Source organism: Sander lucioperca, chromosome 22, assembly GCF_008315115.2.
Source record: "Sander lucioperca isolate FBNREF2018 chromosome 22, SLUC_FBN_1.2, whole genome shotgun sequence".
In the NCBI taxonomy this organism is placed as follows: Eukaryota; Metazoa; Chordata; class Actinopteri; order Perciformes; family Percidae; genus Sander; species Sander lucioperca.
Window position 1 is genome coordinate 17,596,061 of NC_050194.1, and position 20,711 is coordinate 17,616,771.

The 20,711-nt window shown below is 39.1% G+C and overlaps 2 protein-coding genes across 4 annotated transcripts in view; one reads left to right on the plus strand and one right to left on the minus strand.

The window, feature by feature from the left end:
• Positions 1 to 5,143, plus strand: star2 (steroidogenic acute regulatory protein 2). Its single transcript, XM_031315670.1, has 7 exons — positions 1 to 82; positions 213 to 320; positions 408 to 544; positions 689 to 847; positions 1,143 to 1,327; positions 1,970 to 2,063; positions 4,699 to 5,143. The coding sequence occupies exons 1-7, from the start codon at positions 19 to 21 to the stop codon at positions 4,801 to 4,803; spliced, it is 852 nt and encodes a 283-aa protein (XP_031171530.1). The 5' UTR covers positions 1 to 18; the 3' UTR covers positions 4,804 to 5,143.
• Positions 5,144 to 7,275: 2,132 nt separating this feature from the next.
• Positions 7,276 to 20,711, minus strand: part of LOC116061415 (A disintegrin and metalloproteinase with thrombospondin motifs 14) — a 52,610-nt gene continuing 39,174 nt past the window's right edge. For 2 of the 3 annotated variants that reach the window (XM_031315594.2, XM_031315593.2), the window contains exons 8-22: positions 18,953 to 19,096; positions 18,638 to 18,770; positions 18,350 to 18,463; positions 18,014 to 18,162; positions 16,809 to 16,981; positions 16,452 to 16,585; positions 15,664 to 15,787; positions 15,284 to 15,364; positions 12,813 to 12,976; positions 12,559 to 12,724; positions 10,331 to 10,463; positions 9,958 to 10,165; positions 8,935 to 9,064; positions 8,188 to 8,295; positions 7,276 to 8,070 (exon numbers count right to left, since the gene is read on the minus strand). In XM_031315594.2, the coding sequence (XP_031171454.1) occupies positions 7,505 to 8,070; positions 8,188 to 8,295; positions 8,935 to 9,064; positions 9,958 to 10,165; positions 10,331 to 10,463; positions 12,559 to 12,724; positions 12,813 to 12,976; positions 15,284 to 15,364; positions 15,664 to 15,787; positions 16,452 to 16,585; positions 16,809 to 16,981; positions 18,014 to 18,162; positions 18,350 to 18,463; positions 18,638 to 18,770; positions 18,953 to 19,096 (2,527 nt within the window). In that variant the 3' untranslated portion in view covers positions 7,276 to 7,504. Of the gene's footprint in view, positions 8,071 to 8,187; positions 8,296 to 8,917; positions 9,065 to 9,957; positions 10,166 to 10,330; positions 10,464 to 12,558; positions 12,725 to 12,812; positions 12,977 to 15,283; positions 15,365 to 15,663; positions 15,788 to 16,451; positions 16,586 to 16,808; positions 16,982 to 18,013; positions 18,163 to 18,349; positions 18,464 to 18,637; positions 18,771 to 18,952; positions 19,097 to 20,711 lie in introns of all 3 variants that reach the window. The other variant, XR_004896430.1, reaches the window with a different exon arrangement.

Genomic DNA, 20,711 nt, shown 5'->3' on the forward strand with positions numbered 1-20,711 from the left:
CTGCCAAAGACAGACAACATGCTGCCTGCTGTTGTAAAGCTCTGCTGTGGAATCTCCTACCCACATCTAAGGAGTCGCACAGGTAAACACTCTCAATAATCTGAGGAAGGACGTTTCTCTTTATTCCTTCTCATGCAAATTTTCATGCATTCTGGGTAAGACTACTGAGCTTCTGTTTCTCTTTTATGTCTCTTAATGGTTTAATCGTGCAGGACTTCAACGCACAGCTGTGGCAGTTATAGGCCAGGAGCTCACACACCTGCAGAGATGGGGACAGGTCCAACATCAAAAGAGAACACATGCTGGATTAAAGTATAATGGTAAAAAAAAAACAAAAAAAAAAACATAATTATGTTCTGGTTTCAGAGTGTAGTTGTTGAAAGATTACTAAGAAGAATCTTTTGCAGAGCCCAAACCTGAAGATATAATGCCTGTGCCTTTAAAAGAAGATCAGCTGTTTTATATACAACAAGGCCAAGAAGCAATGAGAAAGGCTCTCTGTATGTTGGAAGACACACAAGGATGGAAGGTCGAGGTCACAGAGGTACCATCTATTGCTTGCCATCCTGACTTGATTGAGTGCTTTGTATCTTCTCCAAACTGAATTTGTTTCCAATTTCCACCAACCTAAGTGTCCATTGTGTTATGGTTATACGTATATCTCTGCTTGTTTGTTGCTCCTTTTCAGAGTGAGGGGGATGTGATCTGCAGCAAAGTGGTGCCGGGAGCTGGGAAGGTCTTCAGACTGGAGACGGTCCTGGAGGCCAGCGTGGACGAGCTCTACGACCTACTGTTTGTCAGAGTAGAGGAGATGCACCAGTGGAACCCGAGCGTAGAGCATATCAAAGTAAGCTGCTAACCTTTGATGATTGGATATTCTATCAACTGTAACCTTTAAAAAAACATATGAGTTCAATTCAAGCAGCCTGAGTTTAGAGGAGATCTGTATTCTATAAAAATGTTTCCTCACTAAATAATTAAGGTCTAGTTGTCTGCACATTTCTGCTTATAGATATATATTCATTGATAGAATGCCATATATAAAAAAATATATATATAAATGTATTCTGACATTGCATGCATTTAAATTCAGTCCTGCAGTCCATGTAGTGCTTTGCAAACATATATTTGTGTCTCTGTAGGTTCTGAAGCATGTTGGACCCGAAACGATCGTAACTCACGAGGTTTCAGCCTCGACAGGGGGAAATCTAATTGGCCAAAGGGATTTCCTGAGTGTCAGACACAGCTGCAAACAAAAGTCCAGCGTTTATCTTGGGGGAGCAGCGATTCAGCTGGAGTCCTTCCCACCCCAGGCAGGCTTTGTGAGGTAGGACCACATGCAGACCAGGCACTAATCTGTTTCAACTAGGCAGAAATATCACGTGTTAGAATATATTCAGCTTCATTAAACTTTCTCTCATAATATACAGCATCTGAGTGGAGTATAATCTTGCAGGAAGTAAAATGGCTGAACAAAGCAAATTTTGACCAAAATGATTAACTACAGCTCACAATGATAATGCTACCATGGTGATGTTTTGCAAGTATAATGCTTACAGAGTTCACTCTCTTAATTTAGTGCGTTAGCATGCAACTGTAACATTTGTTAATTACAACACAAAGTACAGTTGAGGTTGATGGGAATGTCATTAGTTAAACAAACCAAAGTAGCAGAGTAGCATAAAGTAGCAGAAAATGGAAATACTAAGTACTTCAACATTGTACTTTAGTAAAGGAATTGAGTAAATGTCCTTAGTTGTATTCCACCACTTCTCTGGACTCATGCTGCTAGCAATGATGTATATAAGGGCCTAGTACATTTTAATTAATTTATATACATTGATAAACACAATAGATATGAGAGCAGTTTGTGGATGTTTTCGTTTTGATATTAAAATATACACAATAAACACATAATCCATAATAAACCCTGGTAAACAAGTTATTGACTTTGTTTGCATGTTTACAGAGCTGAGGATGGACCAACCTGCATCATCATTCAGGCTCTGGACGAGGATACAGGAAAAAGCCGCTTCACATGGCTTCTTAACATTGACGTTAAGGTAAATTCATATGAACCGCATTAACATTTTGTGAATCATAACAGGAAAAGCATCTGCAGACTCTAGTATGCGGAATGTCCATTTATTGATTGCAATATGTTTGTGTAGTAAATTAGTAAAAAGTTGCACAGAGTGACTGCATTTGTGCAATATTAATTTGAAGGTCTGTTTTTCCTATTACATTGCTTCTAAGCTCCAGCTCCACAAGGCTTTTGTCGGATAAGCAGTAAGCTTCTTAGATTGGCCTTTTTTGCTGTATGCAATAAATAAACAACTCAAAACAAAATGAGACCACACACAACCCATCATCGAGGTGAAATTACCACTGTAAAAATGCCTCAAAACATTTGTTTTTCAGTGAAGGCTCTGCTCTTTAAGATGCTCTCTGTAGTTCTAATTCTCTCAGGATTTACAGAACAGACCACAGCAGACACAAACACTTTAATAGGGGATAAAAAAAAATTAACAACAATACCACAATAAAGTGGTAGCTACAAAAAAAATAATATACAATCACAACTAAGTATTGGGTGTTGATAAGAGTACTCAGAACAGTTACTTAGGTTATAAGTACCAGAACTAAAATACAGTGCAAAATGTATTTGATGTATAAGTAAAAGTTCTTGTTCTAGGCAAAATGTTACTGATATATTATTATAATTATTGTTATTTATTATTATTATTATTATTATTATTATTATTATTATTATTATTATTATGTATACTATTATTGTTTATACTGATACATCAATGATCAAGAGTTAGCTCCCTCTAAAGGGTGTCAAGATAAATCTGAGATGATTAGCCTAATGGGTAGCAAAGAAGGAAAAGACAAAGCTTCAAACATTTGTATTAATCTTTTGCTATTTTCTGTAAAATAATGGGTAATTTTACCTCTTTGGGCCTCAAACAGACGATGTAATCAAAATATTACATCATGTAAGAAGTCTAGAGGGAAAAGTTGTAGAAAGGCTCCAACGACACACAGCATTTTTGAATGGGGTCACAGGTTTAAAGGTCAGGAACGACTGAATTTTTTAACAGTGTGTTGTATTTAATATTAAGTTGCTTACGATCAAATCTTCATCTGAGAAGTCACTAGTAACTCGAGCTGTCATAAATGTAGTGGTGTATAAAGTACAATACAGTATTGCTCTTGAAATGTAGCAGAGAATGAAAACAGGAATGAAAAGAGTACCAGAATATTACACGCAAACAAGTAAAAGTAGGCTACTTGTACTTGTTGTGTAGATCAGTTAAAATGTAGGCCTACTCCGAGTAAACGTTACATTAGATGGCACTTGATCTGCGCATAAAACTAATGATCAATTATCTAATACTAATTTCAGTAATAACTGAGTGTTCTACTGTGTCAGTAAATGAATTAACTCATGAATCACCTTCATCAGTGTAGCCCTACGAGAATTAGAAAAAAGACAGAATTTATCAGAAATGGCCGATAAATAAAAAGAGGTATGGGCACCACGGTGGGTGCCACACCACAATCATTATAAAGCCACCTACATTAAATAACCTGACATTCCTTTTTGGAATTAACAGAAGAATTAAACAACACCAAAGCAGATAACAGTTGTTTCAACAATATAAACTCCACAGCAGCTGCAGCCCAAAAAGCACACAAAGCAAAACGAGAGCAGCAACGTTTTAGCATGTGTAGTGCGCACAAACGCTATGTTGCCTAGCAACATTGATGTTCTTCTCTGAAGAGTTAATTCATCAGAATGAGTGTTGTTGTAGCTTTCTTACTTTTGTAAATGACTGGAGCTGTGTCAGAAACCATTCCCTCATTCACTCACTCACTATTCCCTATATAGTGTTTATTATTAATTTATTAAATAGTGAACTATATAGGGAACGACCAAAAGAGATTGCAGACACTCACTGAAAACACATCGTTGCGTGACTTGCGTCAGATGATGCACACGTTATTTGTGTGACTCAGAATTAACACTCAAATTAGCTGTACATTGTGGGTATTTTATAGTGGACTATAGTGAATGAAATTAACCACGAAGAATTCAAACACCACTACAAAATGGCGAACACGCTATATAGTGCACTATTTCCGTGATAGGGAACGGTTTTGAACACAGCTTTTGTGTGAGTATTGAGCACCGCATAGTCCTCATCAGTCTGCTCCAGGTTGGACTGCTCTTTCTTTCTCAAAGCATAATATAATCAGTCTACTCATCTCTGTCCCAGTATAACCAGTCCACTCGCCTCTCTGTCCCACTGTGCTCCACAAAGTTTTCATACATGTTGAGCTGAATGAGCCTCTGCAGTCACAGCTCTTACAGGATTTTTATTTTAGTTTAGAGTGACATTCGGTATTGGTGAAGTCGGTGCATTTTATGAGTACAGCCACCTGAAGAAAAACAAGTAGTCCATCAGATCATTGGAATCAGGTGTGTGGGAGTAGGGAGATACGTAAAACATGCAGGGCAAACTACTACTACGTTACTATTGTTTAAAAAAAATGGATTATGAAACCAGAAAGGGTATAGTTGGTGAAAACAAGGCTGCATACTACTGATACTCAATCCTTTTTCTTTACCAAGACTGTCAGTCACAAAAATAGTTTAGGGGTCTAACAAAGTTCTGATGTTGTTCTCAGGGCTGGCTGCCAAAGTCCATTGTCAATCAGGCTTTGCCCCGAGCACAGCTGGATTTCACCAGACACCTCCGCAGACGTCTCACAGCAAACGCCACCCTGGGCTAACTGAATCTGTGTGACACACAAACTGCAGTAGCACCCTGTCATCACTCACAGAGGACAACTGGGAGATGGAGGCATGGTGACAGCCTGGCTGCTCAGCGGAAGGCTGCCCTTTCAGGGAGAGCAGAAACGCTGCCTGGAGGAGACGCTCAGCTCCAGAGCTGGCGCGCTATCAGCGTCAGCAGCCCAGTGCCGGCCTGGCAAAAGGAAGCTGGCTTATATAATAGGAATTCATGTCACAGTGTGCCACTCAAACCTCAAGATCTCCTGATTAGGAGTCATCACTTGTCTGAAGATGTCCCTGCATATCACTGAACAAAATGAATAAAGTGCTTGAATGTGCCGATTTTGCCTGATTCAATTTCATTCATCACACTGTAAAAAATATGTTAAATACCACATTAATAGCACTATAACAGGTACCTCTTCTGAGCTCAAATACAGTAAATCCACATGACTCAATTTAGTCTAAATGAATCTATGAATGGAAGGTTTTGTCAAAAAAAAGGATTCAAAGACACTCATTTAAAGTAGATTTACAAATGTTTCTTAACATAGTTATGCACATTAACCCCTAATGGAAGTAAAGCAAAAAAAGATATATATAACAGGAGTAAATGGAGGCCTAATAAAGGAAAGTGAAATAACAAGAATCTCAGTTCTTTCAAACGTGTTTTACTTTGTTCTCCATACCACTTAAAAATTCAATAAATATTAACATTTAAAGCTTTCATTCACGTACGTATATACAATAACTATACAATAAACATAATGATGTTATGAACTGCAATGCAGGAATGTTGAAACAGTATGACCAACCACAGTCTGTAGACTTACAGTATCGTCTGTATTTTTAATTGCAACAAACTTTCGGTTCAATTCCTGGTTGTTAATATATTTTCATAACTTGAAATTTACACTATATACATTATTATCTGAAAAATATATCAGTTACAAAAAGATAATGAGTTTTTTTTTCTTAAATCTTTTTTGTTTTTAAAGCGTTAAGTGACTGACTTCCACAAAGGCCGACAGAGGGCATGCTACAGTGGGGTTGGCTTGCAGACAGTCATGATTTTCTTACCAGTGAGGATGATCACCAGTACGTTGGATTTGGGAACAAACAACAAAAAAAGAGCACCAGGGACAGAGAAGCCACGAGGCTCCCTGCCAGGAGTGATGTGGCTGGAGGCTGAAGTGTGCCACTGAAATAATTATACACTTGACAGGTGTCTTATTATAATCATTAGTTGCATATTAAAAAGTCATTATCAATTGAATAATAAGATTTGCATTTAAATTATGAATTGAAAAGTTCATAGATTAGTTTAGCTCACCATAAATATTGGATGCAGGGGGAAACACTGCCTGGCTGTGTGAAGAAATACATGTATCAGCACATATAAAACCTGTAGCTGTTGTTAGATTGGTTGGCAACCTCATGATGATGACAAGACTCCAGGAAGTCCCAGCTGTTAGCCAAGAGTAAGTTAGAGCACATAACTCCCTACGACCAAGAACTTTTTTTTCTGTGTGTATGTAGCTTAAACAAACAAGATACAACACGCTAACATTAGTGAGATTCTTTTAACTTTGAACAGAGCCAGGCTAACTGTTTCTTCCTGCGTTCAGTCTTCATGCTAAGCTAACAACCTCCTTGCTCTAGCTCTATAGTTAAAGCAGAAATATGAGAGTGGCATCGATCTTCTCATCTAACTCTCAGCAAGGTCGCGAAGAAGCGCATTTCCCCAAATGTCAAAGTATTTCTTTAAAAGAGATTTTAAAGTGTACTACAGCAAACAGGAGCACTGTGATGCTGAGCAAATGAGTTCCTGTTATTGCTTTGTGGGTTGGACGTAATTAAATTTTTTTATGTGTGTATAAATTAAACGTGTGTAAGTAATTGAAGGTGCCACAATGTTTACACATCTTGAAATGTGAGAGCTGTCCTTGAATTAAAATGGAAACTGTAGCAGACAATGAATTGTGAGACATTAGTAAAGGGAACAACATAATTCATTATTATAATTTAAAAGCTTTAAAAGTGTATTTTTGCAATTCTATTTGAAAACTCTATTAATTCTTAAAACAGAATAAGAAATGTAATTAATAATCTGCTAATTTACTTTGTGTTATGCAATGCATCATTCAAATTGTAATTTACCTAGTTAATAACTTAGCAATATATATCAATTGATTATAATTTAAACACTAGCAGGGTCTACAATTACTCTGGTGGCACACTCTAGCCTCCACAGCTGACACGTGCACCTTTAAAAAAAACCATGGCCTTTGACCTCTCCTCACATGTTCACAATACAAGTTCAATAGTAGTTCTAATGCACTTGAAAATAACAGGATTACATAACTGTACACAGATAAAAACATGAATGTAGCAATGCAGTCATCACATTTTGAACACGTCTTGTAGTCGTTTTAGTTTACAGCACCTGACAACTTGTTTTTCTTCCATTTCATATTTGAAGCACAGGGCAGAGCAACGCTGTGCACAGATCACTCTGGAGTGTTGATGAGGTAACCATCGCTGGTCTGGTCTAAGTTCACTGGCATGAAAAAAAAAATTGTTGTAAAAAAGAAAAAAGAAAAAGAAAATATCTGCAGCAAGTCTATCAGATGCTGCAATTGGTGAGACGATGTATGAGACCGTCACACAGAGCAGCACGTTCAAAACAATGCTCACTGTTCATTTCTGAGCTGAAAGGGTCCTGTGACTCGAGTCCCTCTCGGATCCTAAATCGTCCCTTCTTGACCTTTCAGCGACAGGGCCTAAAGTGCTGTTTGGACTGTGCTCTTTAGAGGCACCTCCACTGGAGTCTGCTGTGGGCCGTGGAGGCCCTGGAGGTAGAATAGACCCCGGGTCTGAGTCTCCTTTCCCAGCTGTGAGGAAGGAGTCACTGGTGGGACCGTGGGGCAGAGCAGCACCTGTGGATGGTGAGGCTTCAGCAGCAGAAGCGGTGGTTGGCACTGGGGCGGTGGAGCGAAGCCGTCTGCTTGCGGCTTTAGTGGTTTGCGGCGGGCTCTGGGTCGTAGCGGGTGGAGGAGCTTTGGGCGATGCAGGGTGAGAAGGAGCGGAGGCGTCAGGTTCAACTTTGACTACTGGGGTATTTTGGAGGTCAGGAGAATGTGTGGCAAAGTTTTCCTTCTTGTTGCAAGACTCACAGCAAAGCTTATTATATCCAGGGATGGAACAATATCGGGCAAGAACCTCCATTTGACAGAAAATGGATTTATCCCCCAAACATGGCTCATCTAGTGATAAAAGGGGAGAGGACATCACTATAAAGATTCAAAGAATAAAACATTTCTACTGTAGATGTTTACATTTTTATCAAAGTGATTTCTGAAACAAATTACATGTTGACTTACTTGAAGAGATTTTCTGGACAGGGTTTTCATGAGCCCTTTGGTGTACAGCTTCGTCTTTTATTGTGGAGTTTTCCATTGTTTCAACGGTGAGAGGAGACACTGGCTGTCCTGGAGTGAAGGACAAAATGTGGCAAAAAATATTCCTAAATAAGACATTAAACAGCAGCCACAAGACCCAAAAAAAAGCTCTTGACAACCTCTTGCTACTGTAAGAAAACAGAGATGTCTTTTTAAAACCTACAATAAAGCTTGGTGCCATTTACAAAGTAAAGTACACTATGCAGGGCACAACCTGGACTTCTTCTTAGTGTTTTTGACAAAAAAACCCTCAATTTTCATCTGTGCAGAGATTCTTACGTTAGTGGATCCCAGCTCTTTGAAGAGGACGCAATGTGAGAAAAGCTGCAGGAGGGCACCAGTGCAGAAATGTTTTGACACACAAGCTGAAATATGTCTCAGTTTAAACAGATTCCATAAGGTAGTTAGACCAGCTGGTGTAATTCATCATACAAACTACAAAAATGTAGTCAATCACATAAAGTTTATATAACTGCTATCCAAAAGTGATTATGACTAAATGTATATAATTACAGCATAATGCAGCAGACGTTAATCACCCACAAGTTCCTTTAAAGTCTTTCTGTATCCATAATGAAAATGAAATGACTTGATCATGCAGAGGACGTTTCTCCAACAGTGTTTGTTTTGGTGAATATTGTTCCCTTACTACATGTTTGTGGATCTCACCTGGACAAGAACTTAGTTTGCAAATGAGGACTGTTTCCGGCTTCTCGCCCTCACATTCTCCAATAGTGTTGTCGCTGGCCTTGCAAACCACCTGTCTTTGCTGAATCCCTTCGCCACAGGTCACCGAACACTGCCACACCACCAACACACACACAGACACACAGAAACACACAGACAGACACACAGACACACAGACAGACAGACAGACACACACACACACACACACACACGTCAAAGCGATAGGAAACTTATTAACACTTTATTTGAGAATGAGGAAATGATTAATGGCACTGTTACAGCTCTTGAAAACCAGTCAAGGTCGACACCATACAACTATGACAAAAGTGCTACCATCCTAGATTTTTATACTTGGCATAAGATCATTGTTGCTTTTCAAAAAAATCCATCACTTAGTTTGTGTGTAAAGTCCTTCCTAAGTTCTTAGTAGCTACTAGCAAGTTTTTTTAAAGATTATTTTTTTGGGACTTTTCCGCCTTTAATTGATAGGACAGCTAGGTGAGAGAGAGGAGGAAGACATGCAGGAAATCGCCACTGACCCCTGCGTCGAGGCACATTGCCTCTCAGTATATGTGTGCCTGCTCTACCACCAAGCCAACCTGGCCACGCTACTCGCAAGTTTTAAACAGCTGACAACTGATCTACTAAATCTGGTTGCACCATTAAAACTTAAGCAATGTCTTAGCTATAGAGACTTCAGTAATGTGTAAATTGATTGCTTGGTAATATCTGAATCAAATCAACTGAATAAACAGCGTAAACAGGAGATACCATAGCATCATGAGCGCTTACATAACTGCCAAAAACAACAGTATTAGGGGGCCAAGGTACATATTAAATATTCAGTAACAACAAATGGCTACCTAAGAAACAGTTTGTGTGGTGCAACCCACTTTACAGTAATATAGTAATGCCTAAATTTCCTCTTAATAAACATTTACGTTACAACTAGGCTAAGTTTGAACTCAACAAGAGCTGGTGCAGCTGGCTGTCCTACTGACTCACCTGAGACCACGCCCCTGTCCTCCACTGGGCGGGGCATGTGGTGTGGTTACAGGCCTTCCTCGTCTCCGGCCGATTCTCGGTGCAGTGTTTGCTGTGGACGGGCCTGTTGGTGCCGTTGTGAAGCGCCTGCATGCACTGCACCGCCCTGGTCTGGTAGCCGAGCTTCCCGCAGGTCTTACTGCAGGGACTCCACTCTTCCACGACCCACCTGTCAGCACAGCAGGCTCTTTAAAAAGGTTTTCACGTCACACAGCTGTTGAAAAGCTCCTATATTCCACGTCAGGGTGGACACTTGAAGCTGAAGCCATTATTATCACTTTTAATGCCTCACTAGCTATTCAAATATAACCATCTATAGCCGGAGGGCACTCACGTGGGCTGGTTACACTCTTGGACATTGCAGCGTTTGCGAATGGGTTTGGGCTTTTTGCTGGTTTCACAAAAGTTTCGATGTACTAAACGGCTGTCACTTTTCCTCCTGCATCCATATTTTGTGTACTGTATGCCTGAAAGGTGGAAAGTGTACAAAATTAAACTTCCAGCAAGATCATACACACATATAGCATAGTTAAATACACAAATCTGAAATCCAAATGTTTTTAACTTGCTTAACTTTCATCTAAAGCTACAACTAATTTCAAGTTCCTTCGAGTCCAATTTTCTTTTAATTTTGGCTTTAAAATTTTTGTCTGTCCAACAGTAAAAAAAAGAAAAATCAAAGGATATTTGATGTATAATGACTAAAAACAGGGAACAGAAGCAAATATTCTAAAATCTATATATATATTCTAATAATTGGAAATAGCAAATGTTTATCATTTGGCATGAATGATTTAAATAATTATCAAAATTGTTGTAATTCATTTTTCAATGAATCGACTATTGGATTAGTGATAGAATATTATTAGTTGGTCAGTGACTATTTTTCTCTATAGATTAACAATAACATGGTGAAAAAAACGCTTTCATCTTTTCTGTTTTCTGAACACACACCAAGTAACGATGTGCAGCTTTAATTGCTTTGTTATTTAAACATACACGCCACATTGGGCCACATTGAGGGGCTGGCATACTCAACTGTGGGCAGAACTACATACTCATTTGAAATTGTTGTCATGTCACATAGACCACTGAGAGTGAATCTTGTGTCGGTGTTTTTGTTCGCGCTTTGCAGAGATCTGACACAGAAAGTCCAAACATATTACACACACATACCGCCGTCACGCAGAACAATGTTACTTTCTTCGGCACACAGACACAAACTGTAGATAGCGCTTTTAAATTAGCTATTGCACGTTTAAGTAATAATGTATGATTTAGTCCAGTGTTTCTCAAATGGGGGTACGTGTACCCCTAGGTAGGGAAGTCCCGATCAGGTTTTTTTGCCCTTGAGTCCGAGTAATTTGATTTTGAGTATCTACCGATACCGAGTCCCGATCTGATACTTCTATAATATATAAAAAAAGAATAAAGAAGAGTGAAAAAACAGATCCAGGATGTTGCTTATTTTTTATTTAATTCACCTTATTTTAACATTAAACAACTCTGTTAACAAACAGAGCACTTCTGTTACATATCTCACAGTTTGCTATGGCAATGTTGTTGTCATCAACTTCATAATACCTCCAGACCGCAGACATACTTGCGCTTTCCGCTTCAAGGTGCTTCCGTGTTCTACTTTGCCGGCATTTAACCAATAGCGTCTCTGCAACAAAGTGATGTCATGCCGCACGCGTTGCTGTTTCTGTGTGGAGTCAAAAGGGTCTAACTCTGTGCCACCGCATAACTATAGATGTGTTAAAAAATAATGAGAATATATATACATATATATCCGAGTCCTGATCGGGAGGTAACGTCCGATTCTAAACCACGTGATCGGGCCCGATTTCCGATCACGTGATCGGATCTGGACATCCCTACCCCTAGGGGTACTTTGGGGGACTGCAGGGGGTACGTGACATTTTTCAGTTAAAAGGCTGTAGTTACTTCTAGTTACAAGTTTGTCAATTTTTTTTCGATTCTTCGTCGTTTTTGTCACTGTTTTTGACTCCATTGACACTATTCTTGCCTTTCTTCCTTACGTTTTTCTACTGTCTTTTTAATCTTCGAAGTTTTTGTCTCTTTTTTCAAAGAAGTGTCTTGCTTATTTGAATTTTTTGTCACTTTTGTTGACCTTTGTTTTTTTTAAGATTTTGTCGCCTTTTTTCATCAGCATTTAAATGTTTTCCAGGTACAAGGCTGTTGTCCTCTTTATATTGACTTTTTTTTTCTACCAAAAAGTATTCACACTGGTTGGTACATGGCTTAAAAAAACTGTTCAAAGAGGGTACATTATTGAAAAAAGCTTGAGAACCACTGATTTAGCCTATGTGAGTGTTACAACTGAAATTCCCACATACACAACACTAACAAAAACGATTTTTCATATGCACGGAAATTATGTTTTTTTTTTTTGCATTTACAGGAAGTGAGATTCGATCACGTGGTCACTCAAGATGCACGTGTGACACATTCTACTGCCAAGTGTGAGCACACGTACTTAGAGCTGTCCACTTGTGATCGGTCACTCAGGACAGATGTTAGAACCAGGTGAAAACTTACCTCCCCCGCAGGGTTTGGAGCACTGAGACCAGCTCTTCAGTGCCCACTCATAGGTGTCCAGTTCAGCCAGAAGAACATTGTTGTTGGTAATAAGCGGTAACAGGTCCTCATGTATGATATACTTATATGTCAGGCTGATCTTTGCATCTTCTTCCTGGGGAATGACCTGCAGCGAAATGAAACAAGGTTTAGTAGAAAAACAATGAAACTCAGGAAAAAGTAAAGAGTGATGATCCTGTTCCAGTCCTACTCACCAGCACTACAATGCCTTCATGCAGAGGACCAGTTGTTTTTAGCGTCTCCTTTCCACCATCCAGTATATACTCCCACTGTAAACCATTTTCGATGAATGTCTTTGTTTCAGCGTCTTCACTTTTTGAATTCAGTATGAAGTTTCCAGTAACTTGATTCTTCACAGCTGTCAGTAATAATTGAAAAAAAAAAAGTTTTCTTCATGCATGTGTGGTGGAAAAGAATGTGTGCACATCATGTAGCTTTTAGTTTAATTCATTAAAAATCTCTAAGATTGAACACAAATTCAGGATCAACCCCTCCCCCACCAAACAACTGAGATTTTCCTTTTAGCAGGGAACGTGTCAGTACGTATTTTGAGATGTTTGGCGCTGTGGTTAGCCAACAGTAATTTCTCCAAGTTGTGTGTCATCTCTTCTTCCCATGAGCTAATAAAAGCCAGAGAGGAAAAGAGTGGAGAAAAGAGGAGCGGGAAGGTTTGGGCTGAATGCCTCGGTGATCCTGACTCACCATCGTCAGTCGTACAGAGAGCTATTGTAAGTTGAAAGATACAAGTCTGTCACTCCTTAAACCTGTAGACATGCTCCAGTCTCATTAGTTCTGACACAAGGCTTCAAATTGCATTTACAGATAAAGCCTACATTAAGCTTAAACGGAAACTCATTAGCACAGCAGTGTCACTTAAATTAGAAAGCTATTTTGTTATTTTCCTATCACTACAATAGCACCTGTTATGTGCGGTGATTGCACTGACATCTATAATAATCCATCGGGAGAAATAACATAGACGTCAGCTTCGCGGGAAGACAAGGGGTAATCATTTTTGTCTGTCAACCGTTCCCTGTTAAAAAAGGTTCTCACATTAAGCTGTTTGTTATGTTAAGTAGATGAAATATAAGACATAGCACACCACGCTAATTTATTATTAGAGATTGTGAAATTCTTCGTTTTACAACTACTTCAATAATTTCAAATTCAGATGAGAAAACGCAGGCGGTGACTGACATTTGCAGACTCTTTCTTAACAGAAACTTCACTTTGCACCAATCTGGACAGAAGTTAAATGAGGGGTGGGAAAAATAACAAGCTTCAGCTTCGCCCTGCTCCTTTTTGGACAGATTGAACATATTGTTTGTAACACTTTATAGATATTGTTTTTCCTTTTGGTATGTTGCTACGCACAGTTTGACAAACAGAAAAGTGTTTGTAACATCAAACACCACAGGGGGGCATCGCTCCTGGCTACACATATTGTACTATATGTTAATTATGTATAGCCTTTATATCCAAACATTATATTTGAACTCTTAAGGGGATACTCCACTGAAAAAATATCTTCTTAGTATCAAATATGCTCTTTAAGCTTGAAATCTGGTTTGTTTAGCTACTTGGTGAAGGACAGATGTAGTCAGTCAGGATATCCAAAGTAACCAGCAGGACATTAGGCCTCATGCAAACTCATTTTTAGATCCTAAACTCTGGTCAGTCGGACTCACAAAACCCTGAATAAACACACTTGTTGTAAATTGCTTGTTTTAACCTGATGAATGCCACCTGTTCAGTGCATGTTTGTGAGATGTGTTCATTGGCATAACTGACACACAACATTTCATTCACAAAAATGATACCCAAGAGTCAAAAGAATTGTACAACGCAAAGCTTGAAGTCCTGCTGTCAGGGGCCCCAAACAATTAGAAAACAGTAAGAGTACAGTTTTCAACAATGTGTCATTACAGTGGCCTTGTACTGTGACAGAAATAAAGAATGAAACGTTAAGTTGAATAACCTACTAAAAAAACATCTTGCTACAGCAAAGTGGTCAATGAGTCAGATAGGAGGCGATCAAGGGCACGTGGTAGTCATGGAGATAGACGAGGAATATTATACAGTAGGTGATGTTACACTGTTGAGTGCCGCAATGCCCATCATATTGATTTTGGTAACATATTTAAACTCTAAATTTAATCAGATTATGCAACTTAAATAAGTCAAACAAGTTTTTGTTCTCTTAAATGACTTGTTCATGCCCCTTAAGAATGTGTTAAGCATGTGCTCGTATGAGCGGCTCTTGCATGAGGATTTTTGAATCCTGCGAGTGCCACAAATTGAACTCCATTGAATTGGAGTGGTGACAAGAATCTGACAGATATCTCAAACCTGGACAAATGAAGCAAAAGCTGTTTACATGTTTATGTGTGTTTTGAGGGTGAACAGACTCTTTAATGTCCTTCTTTATTGAGTGAAGATGTTGAACTTGGTGACCCTGTGCTGAAGTTATACTGCCAGTCTTACAAGGTAAATGAGCCAACAATTACAATGTGATGTGGTCATACACAGATACACACGAACAAGAAACTTGTAACATTTGGAAAACAACTGGTCTTGTGAATTTTAGTCACAAACTGATTCTGTTACTTAACACCAATCGTATCACGTGTTTCCACGGCTGGCAAAAAGGATGTGACACACTCACCAATTATATGAGGGGAAGTCTCATTCTCTTCGATAACTATGTGGCGGGCTCCTATTGGGATGTCGAACATTTTCAGCATTCCTACCAAGACAAAAAGACACAGCCCATTTCAGTTGGGAACCTTAAACAGCCGGCACTGTTCCGGGCTGTAATAGCAGCCAATTGTTTCTGAATCAAATTATAAAGACAGAAAGTTTGATCCTTTGTTAGATGAAAGTTTGGTGGGATACGGGTTGTGGTTAAACACAGATATGGGACGATATGTTTAAGGCCTCTGGATTAGTTAATTTAAACTTAAATAATGAAAGTCTCATATAATGACTCATCTGAAGCAGAGTTGCTTACTTCAGCACTGGCCTGTCCACGTCGCTGATAATTACCATTCTTTTTGGGCGTCTTGGTGAGTGTCAGCTTCACGGTGCGACAGTGGGAGTTGTCCCCCTCGCACACTCCACATTTGTCCTCTTGTTTGTACGAGCCAACCTCCTTGTCACAGCCCACATGCTGTGTGAGAGAAAGGCAAAGACAGTCAATCAAATCAGGGCAATGCTGCGGCTGACTTTTATGCAGACTGAGATTGCTCCACTAGGAAAATGATGGCATGGGAAAAACGCTGCAGGCAACTGTTAGATGATGCATTTTGGAAACACACCCAGACATAACAGGAATGTAGCCAAAACACGGAGCGGTTGGCCTGCCACAATAGAAGTTTCAACTTTATGTCCAAGGTGAATGTTAAGACAAAGGAATGGCTGTGTGTGTGCCATCAAATATCTGCATAACTCTTTCTAAGGGCACTTTTTTAATCATCAAAATGAACTTGAGTAAAGGTTAAGGCTCTAAGGAACAATGGCATTTCCAAACTCAGCTCATTGTCAGGTGATAGTTATCATTACATACAGTATTCCTCCTATTGCTCAGCTGCTGGAGGATGCTGATCTCTGGTATAAAACATGCATAGAAATTATTGCAATAAGCAACAGCACGTGTGTATTGAATTATTTATTTTGTAGTGTTTTCATATCATCTTAAAAAAAAAAGCAATTACATGTATTTACATAAAAAAAGGTTATTTATATTTGTATCTTATTTGTTATGGCCTTTAATTTGTAACTTAAAACACACCAAGGTTTGTGTTTGTGAGTGCCGTAGTTTAGTAGAGACATACCAGACACTCTCCTCGGGCGCACACGCTGAAGGGCTCTGAGTAGCTGCAGCGGGTTCCATCATGCATCACCTGGTTCATGAACACCACCTCTCCTGTTTCCTTTGACGTACAGCTCAGCTCACACTTACGGGCCTCTGAAAACACAAAAGCACACACCTTGGTTCATGCAAATATCTTCAGAATCTGAGAAAGACATCAACAGGACACAGAGGAGAAATAACACCCACCTAAATCAAAATATGCGTGAGAGCAGCTGCTCCTGCAAATGTAATCTGTCCCACTTGTTGCTTTGCACAAAACTTTAAAGCAAACCTCTGAAAAAGAGAGCCAATTTTGCTTCGCTTTTTACAGACTTACCATCTGGGTGCTCATACGGTAGCCAGGTGTGCTTGATGTTGTTGTGGTATTTGTTGCTCCTTTGGATGCACTGCTGAGCACGGAAGTCCTCGTAAGGGCCAGCACACTCCTCCGTGTTGCACATCTGGTAGTCAAAAGCAGAGCCGGGGCAATCTCGGCCACCATAGGCAGGCCTGATAAATAACAGAAACAAAATGATGCCCTTAAAGAAGTTTTCCATCATGATATTCCCAAAGATCCAAAGATTGTCCTTCTTGGTATAATTCCAGGAGGTTTTGAAGGAAAGGCTGGATTTAAAAAGTATGGGAACTTTATGAGATGGAACAAATAACATGTGGACTAAAGCTCTAAACCCCCAATTTATTAAGAAGTGGATTCCTGCAATCCATTCTATACTCTCTTAAACTGCATATATACTATACATTTTTATAATAATTGACACTTCTCCTTTTATATCCTTATGAGACACCTCCTTCTTTAGGTGGAGGTAAGGAGGGGCGTTGTTTCTTAATGTATTCTGTGTCTTTGAATTTTATAAGCAGTTTGAAACTGAATAAGAAAAACTGACATGTTAAAAAGTAAAAAAAACAACAACTGTATTTTAATGGTACTAGAATAATAAGATGTAAATAATACTGTAAATAATGAGTGAAGTAATCAAAACTTTAAACAGTGTGAGCATTGCTGCAGTTTGAAGTTTGGTAGTGTAATGTTGATGATATACCCCTAGAATAATGACTTTATTTCCAAACACTGGACTGCCGGATGGTCACACCAAAACCGGAAACATATGCTTGTAAAAAGTTCGAAAGGCCTTTTAAACAAACCTGGTACCTGCAAAAATCAGAATTGTGAAGGCTCACAAATTAAGATAAATGTTTCATTATATCCTGTCAGAGTAAGCTATAAAACTGAAAAATGTGCTAAATTAAGAGAAAATGGAATCATGTAAAACTTAATATAAACACTAACAAATTGGCAGAGATGCATACAGTAGCTCACACTCTTTCAAGTCAAGTTTAAGCAAACTTAATCAAAGCCAGTGCTGGATCACAAACTGTCCATGCTCTCCAGCTCTGCATTCACACTTTTACTGTATCACCTGTTGGATGAGCACACAAAGCCTATAAACGATTTGGCCCCCTGAAAAAGTAGCTGATTTTTGTTTTGTTTCAGTGTGTTCTCTTTTTTTTGCTCTCACTCACGAAGGGTTGTTGCACTGTCTGCTGCGGGAGCGAACTCCACCTCCACATGTCCTGGAGCAAGAGCTGTATTTGGACCAGGAGCCCCAACTCCCATCGTGGCCCTGAGGCTGCTGGCTGGATCTCCAGATGCAATGGCCCTTGAAGCACCACTAAAAATATGACAACGACAGAAGAAAAAAACTCAGTGCTAAAAGACAGACAGAAAGAAGAAAGAAGAAAAAAAAGTCCAGACTAATGACTGGCTTTTTGGTTTTCTCTTTACTTTAGAGATCCCAGAAAGGTCCACTGTACAAAAACAAAATTATAATTCAAAGCTGATTCAGAGACATTTCCCACCTTTCCTGGTGCACACTCTGTTCCATCCACCGGAGGACCTTTTTTGGTTTTACAAAAGTACTGGTTGTCTGGGTGACTGCACCACAGTTGCTTGCAAGGGTCGTAGGTTCGAAACTAAATGAGAAAACAGCAATTTTGTGCATCAGCTATTCCTTTTGGAAATGTAAACAAACTCATTCATTTAACTGTATTCATGCTGCAAGAGGGAAATCCACCCTTACTGTACATCACTGTCACTCAAATTAATCAATCAATATTTTGGAGATTACACAGGCGTGAAGGACTTACAGCAGTGCACATTTTATAACCGACACCAAAATCAAAGCGGCACTGCTCGTCCATTGAATAATTTATTCCAGGGAGCTCAGGAAGCTTAGGCCACTTGTGTTCAAAGGGATCATCCAGCAGGCAGTCATAGGAGCTGAAGAAAAGATGAGAAAAATAGAGTCATAGATTGGAGATCTTTGAAGAACAGACCAGATAAGGAGAAAGTTCACACAAAAAAAACAGTAACACATTGAGCTGCTTCACATATAAGCTGTGCAGCGTAAAACCAATAGTGGAGAAAATGAAAAGTCAGGGAGCTGGATCAACAGAACGTACTGGATGTATCGATTGAGCTCCTGTTTGCTGCAACGTGACCAGTGATAGCGGTGGAAAGCTGCCTGGACAAGTGGTGCCATGATGCTGCCCATACTGGTCTCATCTGCACAACGATTCCCCTGGCCGTCGTGCTCCATGCCCAGCCTGATGGGTGGGAAAAATGGTTTATTGAACAGGAGGAGAGCAAAGTACAGGAGAAATAATTTTGAAAACTCAAAACATATTGAGTACTGATCAAAATGTGTCCATAGAATGAAGTATTGTCCGTCAAGTATTGAAATTTGGCCATTGATCAGATATTTCCTTTTTGTCTTTTATTTTGATAGAGTTCTTCAGCTGCAACAATAAACGCTGACGCATTGAGAAGTTTGGTATATTTCGCTAAATGAAAAAGAGGTCAAAAGTGCCAGTTTAAAAAATTCAAACTACACCAGATGTTTTTCTTTTACAAAAATACCTTTAGGCTTAATGTGATAATGATATTCATAGCAAGCAGCAGGGTTTTGGCTCTCCATGGTGCTACTAGCATCTGTAATCTTTGTACTGAAAGAAAGTGAAATGTTGTCACCTTGAGCTCTCTATTAGTTACAAGGTGTCACCCTCTAAAAGTTATATTGGCTGATTTACTCTGAACACAATTACATTTCCATACACATTCAGGTTGAGCTTGGAACATCATAACTCATTTGCCACGGACAGTGACAAAGCCTCATGGAGAGTGGTGGTTATTAAATGCCAACAAACTAATTAACTTTTTTTGGGAATGAAATGATGGTGTCTAAGCTCACTAGCCATGACAGCGGCCGGTGCTCGTGTAGGAACATGCTTCAAGCTCTTCACAGAGACTGATAAAAGAAATCCATGATGAGAAAAACCATTGAGTTACAGAAGCTAGTGGAACAGCAGAGGGGGCAGAATGCTGCTGGCATCAGTCTTTTATTTGCATAATTGGAAGATTTAAATATCTCTCAAATATACACTGTATATATCCACCTACCCTAGATAAATAAGCAACCTGTTATATTAATACTTCTTTATTTATTTACCATTTGCATTGCCCTATTGTTTACTGTTTAAAACCATCATAGAGCTGTTTGCTTACGTGTGTGTATGTATGAATGTGTATATTTATGTATACACTCTCATTATATACAAACTCATATCTTTACATAGTATCAAAATGTTAATGTCCGGCTTTGTTGTCCTTGTTTTAAGCCATATGTCCTTCTATTTCTGTGTATGCACTTCCCTGCAGACCTTGCAAAAGCACTGGATGTGCACATAGTTCACTCACTGAATAAGGCATTATTAAGCAATGTGACCCTCATCACATCACTCAAGTATCTGCTATCTAGTATGTTTAATAAAGGATTATCTTGGTTTTAGCAATGCCCTGATTCATATGTCCTAAGTTATTTTGCAAATGTCTATAAATGTATGTTAGGTTGTGATTATATGAAAAGGACAGCGAGAACGGCGATAGCAGGACGTAATGGACATAATGGAGGTCAGTTCCTACGTTTTTACCCTGATTTTTGTTCAGTTGCATTGTAAAAGTTGTTCTGTTTCTTACTGCAGGAGGACACTGTTTACCACAGAAGATGACACTAGAAAGTGGGGAAGAAAAAGGGGACAAAGATGCAAAGAAAAGCTGATGAGTGTGCTGATGATAAACTATGATTCAAATGTTTTTTCCTGGTTGTTCAGTTTTAGTTTTTTAGAATATAATACAAGGTCTTTACCTGAACTTCTGTCAGCC